The sequence below is a fragment of the Bactrocera neohumeralis genome, chromosome 2, assembly GCF_024586455.1.
Source record: "Bactrocera neohumeralis isolate Rockhampton chromosome 2, APGP_CSIRO_Bneo_wtdbg2-racon-allhic-juicebox.fasta_v2, whole genome shotgun sequence".
NCBI classification, from domain to species: Eukaryota; Metazoa; Arthropoda; class Insecta; order Diptera; family Tephritidae; genus Bactrocera; species Bactrocera neohumeralis.
In genome coordinates, this window is record NC_065919.1 from 66,338,671 (window position 1) to 66,348,126 (window position 9,456).

Below are 9,456 nucleotides of genomic sequence, written 5' to 3' on the forward strand. Positions count from 1 at the left end.
ATTAGTTACAATATTATATCATAAAAATTATTAATTAAAATTACCGAAGGACCAGAACACCTGCTAATCGACTGCACAGCAGTCTGTAGACGCAGGCTTAAGGCTCTTGGATCCATGTTTCCAAATAGGGATCACATCGCTTCGCTAGCACCCAGCAGAATATTGGACTTTATCAATATGCTGGGGCAATGTGAGTCTTTGTGACTTAAGAGTGGGCGCAATAGACCTAAGGTCGCGGGGCAATCCTCGTGTAATAGTCAATCAACCGAAGGACACTTAGTTATGCCTTGAACAGGGTATATTAAGTATGCCACAATGCTTAAAACTCCCAGAAAGAAACGTCGGCGGAGGTCCGTGAAATAGTAATTCAGTTCTTTTAGCTAAACATCTGAAATTTTGCGGACGTATTCACCACAGAAGCTGTTCATTTGTAGAAACCGTCGATATCGGATCACTATAACATATAGCTGCCACAAAAAATTATGTCCTTGTACTATAAAACTTTTTTATTCGACAAGATACCTTCACGAAATTTGGCAGTGATTATTATTATTATGTTGTTGTCCTCAGGTAGTTTGGGCGGATAAAAATTTTGTTGTTGCTGTTGTTTTTGCATATAACATATAGCTATCATACAAACTGCGCGTTTAAAAACAAGTGCTTGTATGGAATCTTTTGTATTTGTGAAGGATATTATAACTTCAATGCAAACGATGCTAAAATTTTTTGTTTTGTTGTTTTTCTTTAAAAAATTTACCTCTATGCATATTTCTTGCAGCACACAAATTGTTCGAACCCAGCAATTTTAGGTTATGTGATAATTTTATTATATGAATATTTTGTATCAACAGCCAATAGGAAACTAAAATCCAGACTTAACGAGTCCCATACTTAATATTAGAAAATTCCAGTATTCAAGCTTTAAAGACTAGCCTCTACAAATATAGTTTGTGTGTATTAATAAATATAGTATTATATACTTAGTAGACCATATATAGCAACCGTTTAGCCACCGCATATTTCCCCTTTTTAGTTTTTATGTATTTAAAGGAGTACTTATTTTAATTAAAATTAATTCATGTTTTGTATTATAAGTATATATTACGACTGTGTATGTTTGTACGCAGAAAAATCTCAATTTACTTAATTATTCTGGATACACAACTGTTTGTAAGTTGCGCTTTTAAGCGATCGGCGCATCGGTATCCAAGTGGTAGCTGCGAACCGGCGAGAACCACAGCGGTGGATACTTTGACTGCGTCAATTCAAACTGTGACGAAGTCTCCACTTTATTACGCGTTTGCACCACGGAATAGTGCACCCATAGTAGACGTGCATATTTGCGCTTTGTCGTATTTGTTATACGAAATTCAATACAATATTTTGTACAATTTGGCTCATCGTTGAATATAGCCATGCTACCGCGACGATGACGCGCATATTGATGGTGGTTACTATGTGACGGTTGTTGTTGTTTCTTTAGCATAATAGTTATAGAGTCACCGTAGAGACGATAATGGCCACAGAGCACTTCCGGGCGCAATTGATTCACATTCTTTAGCTTATTCACACCCTGTGCTGGCTCATCGGCACTGGTCATCATGAGCACACGTCCATCCCCTAAAAATCGTACATAGCGATAATATTCAACCAGCTGCACCGGACGGTAGTACTGATCCTGGAAGCTGTTCTCGCCCATACGCAAATAGGTTGTCTTGCTTATGTAGCAGCCATTAAAGATAACACGCTCACGCATGATGAACATTTGACGCCACGAAGTGTACACAATGGGGGTTGTGTCTGTAGTCTCTGTTAGGTGTTCAGCTGACCGGCTAACTGGTTCACCCAAGGAACCAAGATTAACACCCCACACTCTGTTTAAAATATGAGGTTACTATTTTGTCATAGATTTTTAATTTCATGGCTTACTTGGCACACGCTAAACGCCACAGCTCCTCATCGCGCGCACACAAATACAGTCCCTTGCAGACAGTAGCGCATTGCTCCAGCGAATGCATATCCAACTGCGCCGATACAACCCAACGTAAGATGTACAACAATATTTCCGGCGGTAATTCAGAAATATGTGTTTCCGTACTAATTACACTCGGATCACGGCTGCTCTGTAGTAAACTTCCACCGGCACCCGCCAAGTCCAATTGAAACTTCTCATATAAATCTTCAATAATCTCTTCATTATCTGCTATTTCATCTGCATTTTCTTTTGCTTGCACAGATTCTAACAAACGAATACCGTCTGCATTATTACCGCTCGAAGCGGCTGTCGACTTTTTCTTCTGTAGTTCATAGTATTTGAATTCAATGTCCGGTACGATTTGCACAGCTTTTCGGTATAGTGGCACAGCATCATAAACCTTGCCTCGCTGTTCTAGCTCCACGGCACTGCGGAATAGATTTTCTGCCAGCTTATGCTGATCAACATCGGTGACATTATTGGTCAACTGTTGCTTTTGCTCTACGGTTCTGTTCGATGTTACAGTTTCACTCTGACCCTTCAGCTCACGTTGCCAATTGTCACGAAACTCTTCCAGCTCTACGCGTATGTCGGTAGTAAATGTATGTAATGGTGAATCCATGTCATTCATTTCTGCTGTCGGTTGCGATACAGTTGACGGTTGTCGGCTCACATTATCCTCTTCTCCACCAAGTAAAGGTACCGGTTTCGACATGATTATTTCTACACTAATAAGCAAAAACACTCATTGAAAATAAATAACATGTGCATTGTATATGTTTTACATATGTACCTTATCTGTGCGCGCTAAGAAGAAGAGACTATCGGCTTACGCACCGCTGATTAGGTTGTGAAATTATGCGGGTACCAATATAAATTTAACTTTTTTTTGCACACTGTTTTGTATTAATGTTTTGCTTAATACTTTTATTTTTGCTAAATATTAGATTATGGCGTTCGAACTGCTCGAACAGAAGTTGCGCTTGCAATTTAGGCGTGTTCGGCTAGTTCACGGTCGCTGTATCGTATGATGAAGGGTCGCGAATATTGTTGGCACACTGCGGACACCAGGAGGCGGCGGCACTTCAACTTAAATTGTAAAATTTCGCACGCAGCGGCGGCTACGATAGCTGACACGTTGGAGAACTTGGCGGTGAAGAGATATAGAACCGGCGACACTTTAGGCGTAATCACAAAGCAATTGGCCATTATAGGCTTCGGGCAATCAATGTCAAGGTTAAAAGATACACAACACTTCACTTTCAAAAATAGCCGACTTTCTTCAAAGCTAAATTCTCAAATATTTTTCTTAGGCACCAAAATTTTTGTTTGGCTATTTAAGAACGATGCACTGTAGTTTCTTAAATGTTTAAAAGACGTTTATATATTATATTAAGCAAAACTTTAGTTATTAAATATTTTTTGTCAGAAGTTCGGTTCTTTTCACCTGCGCTTTCCAAATGCGCATTAACAATTTTCACTATTAAGTAGGTATAGGTACATGCATGTACTCGGCTTCTTGTGTCCTTGACTCCTTAAGGATTCCCACACTTTACAATTGTTGCACTTGTGTTTTATAAGCGGTAAACTGTTCTCCGGTTATCGCTGAATCCATCGTATAAAATTTTATTACACTCTTTTCCGGAATTCGATTACATCAAAATGGCTATTTACGGTGTGATCAAAACAAAACAACAAATATATTGACGTCGACAACTTTGCTAACAGCTGACAGCGCTGATTGTTGCGCGAAAAGTTGACAGTGACTACACTTTCGGGGAAATTAAAAAAATGTTTAACATTTCGTTCAAATTTAAAGATCTCCTCATATATATGGACAAATTTTGTTGTCCATAAGAAATCCGATTAAGCTTTCTTCTCAATTTAAATTAAAACAAGAAATAAAAAGTCCTAATGAAATTCAGAACACAATTCAATAAAACAATAAATATTTGTTTTAAACAAAACATAAATATAGGCGAATGTCCTATTGGTACGGCTCTCAAAGTGTGCAAATCACGGTAACCCTATTTGTTTCTTTTGTTCCTCTGTTGTGGATTTGTATTTCTACCCGGCGCTCCGAATTCGCATAAAATTGCACTTCGCAATGGCAACCGAGCCAGAACCGTCAACTTCCAAAAAAGTTAGTGAAATACTCCAAGCTTCGATCATTGTAAAATGGGGTGGCAAAGAATATCCAATTACAGATTTAACCGATCAGGATACTGTGGCTGTGCTGCGCCATGAAATCTTCAAACTCACACAGGTGAGACCGGAGCGGCAAAAATTGATAAATCTCAAGTATAAAGGTAGGTTAAACACCGTCATGTCCGTTATGCATTATGCATCAAAAATATGACATACATATAACGGTTTGTAATTATTATATGCAGAAAACAAAGTGGCGCCTGATGATACTAAAATTTGTGACTTGGAGTTGAAACCCAACTTCAAATTAATGATGGTAGGCTCGACTGAGGCAGCTATAGAGATTGCATGTCAACTGCCTGATGATATTGCCGAGGTGATAGATGATTTTGATGTAGCCGAAGAAGAGGACTTGGTAGAGAAATCGCCCGTTTACTTGGCGAAAGTACAACGACGCGTTAGAGAATATAAAATAACTGAGCTTAACCCGCCAAGGGAAGGGAAGCGTTTGCTTGTACTTGATATTGATTACACCTTATTCGATCATCGATCTCCCGCCGAAAATGCTTCGGAGCTAATGCGACCATATTTACATGAATTTTTGGAATCTAGTTACGAAAATTATGATATTGTTATATGGTCGGCAACTGGTATGCGTTGGATTGAGGAAAAAATGAAATTGCTAGGTGTAAGCAACAATCCTAATTACAAAATAATGTTCTACTTGGACTCTACTGCCATGATTTCAGTATATACGATTGAACGTGGTGTCGTAGATGTGAAACCGCTCGGTTTAATTTGGGGGCAATATCCGCAATATAGTGCCAAAAATACCATCATGTTCGATGATATACAACGTAACTTTCTAATGAATCCTCGTTCAGGTTTACGTGTACGACCCTTCCGCCAGGCACACATAAGTCGACATACTGACAAAGAACTTGTCAAGCTTTCGAAGTACCTGCGCGATATTGCAAATGATTGCGACGACTTTACTAAACTAAATCATCGCAAATGGCAGCATTACGATCATCGTAGACACCGATAATAAAAGGCAAAACAAAAATGAAATGAATTGCAGCAGTTTTTTAAAGCCCAAATGTACGTTACTACATAAAATGGATGTTTGATTGATGCTAAGCTCTTTCGCTCAGCACAGCTAAGCGATATTTGAAATAAAATTTCCGGCGTTTTTACACATCTGCTTAGCAACGAAGTTTTTACTTTTCATTTACACACAGCTAATTTTAATTAATTAAGATATAACTGGCATAATGCATTTAAATTCCTTTTGTGATTTTCTTAATGAGCTCGGTAAACTACAAACTGCTAGTTATTAAATAAATTTATAAAATATGTATATGTATATGGTAAACGTAATATATGTATGTAAGTATATGTAAACGTCAGTTTTTTGTGCAAACGGTTGTAAAATTTTAATATAGTAATAATATAAAAAGAAATGAGAAATACAAATTTAAAACAGCTAACACAAATAAGAAAAGCTTTTTTAGTTGCTAATGGAAATATAATTATAAAATAAAGTCAATGTTTCATAAATAATAAGTTGTTTTGTGTTTGTGGTATATTAAGTTTGCTATAAGGCCAAAGAAATATATATACATACATATATAAATGATCAGCACGATGAGCTGAGTCGATTTAGACATGTTCGCTTTTTGTATCTACGCGAATTAGTTCTTAAGTTTTTGAAATCTCGATCTTAAATTGTCCACACGTTCTTTTCTCCCCAATCGTTCGTGAAAACCCCCGATATCGGACCATTATAGCATATAACTGTTATAAGAAAAAATAAGATGAATAGATGAGGATCGCACCGCGACCTAAGATCTATTGAGCCCTCTTCTAAGTCACAACGACCCACATAGCCCCAGCAAATTGATAAATTCCAATATACTGCTAAGTGCTAGTGAGGCGATGTGATCTCTATTTGGAAACATGAATCTAAGGGCCTTTGTTCTGCGTCTGCAGACTGCTATGCAGTCAACTAACAGGTGTTTTGGAGTTGAATAAAGCTGCCTTACGAACTAAACGACCCAACTCAAGTTCTTGTATGGAAATTTTTTTATTGGACGCCCGGAGAAGTAGTGGCCCGGAAGAATTACGCCTTGTGCACGATCCCTTAGCATCACTAGAAATTTAAATTTAAACTAAACTGTACAAAAAATCCATTCGTTTTCAGTTTCTCGTCTTTTATTACCACTTCATTACATAGTCTTCGAGCATTACGTTCTAAATTTATTTATTAGTTTAGCTTTTTGAAAATTATTATAATCTTTTGCTTTAAAACTAATATAATAAGATTGTCATAAAAAACAACAACTATAAATAATAAAACTATGTAAATTCATAAATTAACTATACAACAATAAATAAATGCATAAATAGTATACAATTTATGTACCTTACAAATGAAATACTCTTAAATACATTGCTTTAAAGTTTGGATTAACTTCCCGAAATTGCTTTGTGTTTGCAAACACTTTTTAATGAAAAGAAACGGTTTTAAATGTGTAAGAGTAGGAGACATAAAAAATATTAATTCGAAAGTCGTTAGTTTTATTTGATTTGAAATAGATTATTAAAATTGACAAGCTTCGCTTTGTTCCTAAAACTAACTCGCTGAGAGAAACCTATTATCTAATCATTTCTGAAAGTACTGTTACTTTATGCTTAAATTTATGCTACAATGATCTTTACTCAAATGTCTGATGGTTATAATTTAAAACTTTCAACTGGTAAATAAGCTTTTGGTTTGCTCATATTTTTCTTTTGCTATTTTAAAAGGTCCTGCGTTCGTTGTAGCAACGTGGACTAATATACATAGTATTTATATATATTGTATACTAGACTAAATGTATGCATGTAGAGGGTGTTTATAAGATTTTTAATTGAAGTAGTTTCACTTTGTAAACGCATCTAGGTACATACTTTCGTAATTTAACGTTTCAATAGTTTCATTGTAATATGTCGTCCGACCTAAATACGGGTACTTTAGTTAGTTTAATTGTAAGCTAAACCTAAGGAATTCACAAATAAAATCAAGCATTCCGCTAGTTATTAGGATCCACAATGAGCTATTCAAGAGTCTTCACGATTTGACTTCGACGCAAACTTATTGTTCGGCTTGTACGATAACACGCTCGTAGCGCATTTTGTCTGGTGTATCCCAACAGCATTTTAGGCAAGTAAACACCAAAACATTGCCGTATTCTATGGGTGCCGGTTCGCTGTTTTGCGCCAAACGCAACTTTGGTATGAGTGTAGACAGAATTTGGATCTCACATATGGTTTCGCCATTGCAGTTGACGCACTTTGGTATTGGTTCAGATAATGGGCCCATCAAGAGGGGTAGTGTATCACGTGAGTATCTAAAAAATTCAAAATATTAAAAAAAATGTTAATTCAACACTAATAAGTTGAGTACCTTATGATTTGTCCTGGGTTTTCCTGTATAACACTAACGAATTGATGGAAAATTATATCACCATGTGCTGGTAAAGCTTTCTCATAGGCCTCTTGATCATCACCGGCAGCGGCAACACCACCACCAATCGCGCCAGCGCCATTCGGAGAATGTGCCGCCTCGTCCTGCCGCTTATACTCCTGGTATAATTCACGTATATGATCCGCTGATAGCGCGCCACAATAGTTTTCATATTCACCACGTTTATGGCGCTGCTCCATATCCACTGCGATAAAAAATGGTTTTATAGTGACATCGGAAATTTTGGCGAGTGGACCAAGCGCCGCAGGTGTTGCAGTGTGCTTCAAAAGTGCAATCAAGTCACGTTCAGGCTTTACAGGTGTCTCCACCAGCACTACATCCGTTTCAGCGCCCTCGATTTCGGCGCAGATGGTAGCAGTAGCGCCGCCAAAGCCCATCATCGCACCGCCTTCCACAGCAGCTGCGGCTGCCGCATTGCCAGCCGCACAATTGGCATTTGGATCCTCAACAGCATTTTGTGGCGATTGCATATCTAGCTGACCAAAGCCATAAACAAGTTCGTTATCCATTGAGTTGCTCTCATCGTCATCCTCATCCTCATCAGCATCACTATTTCCCGAGTCGGTTACACGTGGTAGATGCACAGAACGTGTGGGCGAGTTATCATTCTTGCCAACCACATTACCGTTTTCCTCATTCTGATGTTGTAATTCATCAGCACCTGTATCCATACGCTCAATACCACTGTCTGCCACTATGCAACTCTCTTCCACAGTTTCACCCCAGTCATCGGCACCGCTGCACCATGCAATTTTTTGCGGCTGCATTGCATTTGCCGCTTGTTTATAACTCTTCTTTTTCTTTCCACCACCTCCACCGGCTGTCAGAGGTGGAGGCACTGCATTTATTAATTCTGCCTCACTTGGTGTGTCCAAATGCTGCGTACGAATGCACAGCCAACTCTTACAATCTTGAGAACAAGCCGGATTCAAACATGCAAACACATACAGAGTGCGATGAAATTTGGACTGCTCCAAGGGTGCATAAAGTTGTACGATCAGTGGACGTGCTGTGCCACAGAGCGGACACGAAGGCACTTTTATCTCACCAGTGGGCCAATCCTTTATGAAAGAGATGAAAAGTTTATAAGTATATTGGTAATAAAGAAAAATCAATTTTAATTAACTCTTCAATAGATGCGTCAGCATTGCGCATCATGTCGCATCACAGCGGAGCCTGCGGCGACAGAACGGAAGTCGCAGTGCAAGTGATATAAATCTGTCACTTTATGCTCATGTTTTGTATTAATTTAACAAATTTGTTTAATATAATAGGAGCGAAGTTTACCATATTAGTGTTATACTCACAGGTGTTCCTCCGATTTTGTTCACTGTGCTATTTAAAATGGATCCATGTTTGCTGGTAATTTCCTCATCCTCAAAGCCAAGGTAGACAGTACTTTTGTTTTTCGCCATTTTTTCACTTATCTCTAGTAGCTTGCGATATTATACTTCACTTAAATTTATAACTGAGCCTTGTAAATGATATTGCATTAAGTCTCTGGATGTTTAGGGGTAAAGGATACGTGTTTAATTGGTAGGATTAATGATATTGAGTTGCTTGTTTTCAGTTTTTGCAGCAAATGCAGGCGAGAAAAACACGAGTGGATAAATCGACAATGTGATCCTAAAAGTATGCCAGTATTCAGTAGTATATTCGATATGTAAGTGCGTAAACTGGCAGTGCTCACTGCACGTTGTGATTATTCACTCTTAGTAATCGATTAACATTATTTTAATTTTAAACGACAGTTATATACTTACTTATTAATTAATAGCTTTACTTGCAGTAATGAGAATTATTA

General features: G+C 37.8%; 3 protein-coding genes across 3 annotated transcripts; 1 reads left to right on the top strand and 2 right to left on the bottom strand.

Annotated features, from left to right (window-relative positions):
- Nucleotides 1-803: 803 nt before the first annotated feature.
- Nucleotides 804-3,698, bottom strand: LOC126751975 (F-box only protein 9). Its single transcript, XM_050462487.1, has 3 exons — nt 2,769-3,698; nt 1,930-2,703; nt 804-1,874 (listed from the first exon to the last, which is right to left on the bottom strand). The coding sequence occupies exons 2-3, from the start codon at nt 2,688-2,690 to the stop codon at nt 1,184-1,186; spliced, it is 1,452 nt and encodes a 483-aa protein (XP_050318444.1). The 5' UTR covers nt 2,691-2,703; nt 2,769-3,698; the 3' UTR covers nt 804-1,183.
- A 335-nt stretch (nt 3,699-4,033) lies between these two features.
- On the top strand, nt 4,034-5,339 carry LOC126752052 (ubiquitin-like domain-containing CTD phosphatase 1). The gene is made up of 2 exons (XM_050462594.1): nt 4,034-4,284; nt 4,369-5,339. The coding sequence occupies exons 1-2, from the start codon at nt 4,083-4,085 to the stop codon at nt 5,169-5,171; spliced, it is 1,005 nt and encodes a 334-aa protein (XP_050318551.1). The 5' UTR covers nt 4,034-4,082; the 3' UTR covers nt 5,172-5,339.
- Nucleotides 5,340-6,315: 976 nt separating this feature from the next.
- On the bottom strand, nt 6,316-9,297 carry LOC126751972 (programmed cell death protein 2-like). Its single transcript, XM_050462473.1, has 3 exons — nt 8,960-9,297; nt 7,572-8,713; nt 6,316-7,515 (listed from the first exon to the last, which is right to left on the bottom strand). Exons 1-3 carry the CDS (start codon nt 9,065-9,067, stop codon nt 7,260-7,262), a joined length of 1,506 nt encoding a protein of 501 aa, XP_050318430.1. The 5' UTR covers nt 9,068-9,297; the 3' UTR covers nt 6,316-7,259.
- Between the last annotated feature and the right edge of the window lie 159 nt (nt 9,298-9,456).

Excerpts from the sequence above, each read along its gene's own strand:
- LOC126751975 (XM_050462487.1), bottom strand. The coding sequence starts at position 2,690 with ATGTCGAAACCGGTACCTTTACTTGGTGGAGAAGAGGATAATGTGAGC. Across the intron at positions 1,875-1,929 it reads TGGCGTTTAGCGTGTGCCAA|AGTGTGGGGTGTTAATCTTG; the intron begins GTAAGCCATGAA and ends TATTTTAAACAG.
- LOC126751972 (XM_050462473.1), bottom strand. The coding sequence starts at position 9,067 with ATGGCGAAAAACAAAAGTACTGTCTACCTTGGCTTTGAGGATGAGGAA. Across the intron at positions 8,714-8,959 it reads ACAAAATCGGAGGAACACCT|GATTGGCCCACTGGTGAGAT; the intron begins GTGAGTATAACA and ends TCTTTCATAAAG. Across the intron at positions 7,516-7,571 it reads AACCCAGGACAAATCATAAG|ATACTCACGTGATACACTAC; the intron begins GTACTCAACTTA and ends TGAATTTTTTAG.
- LOC126752052 (XM_050462594.1), top strand. The coding sequence starts at position 4,083 with ATGGCAACCGAGCCAGAACCGTCAACTTCCAAAAAAGTTAGTGAAATA. Across the intron at positions 4,285-4,368 it reads GATAAATCTCAAGTATAAAG|AAAACAAAGTGGCGCCTGAT; the intron begins GTAGGTTAAACA and ends TATTATATGCAG.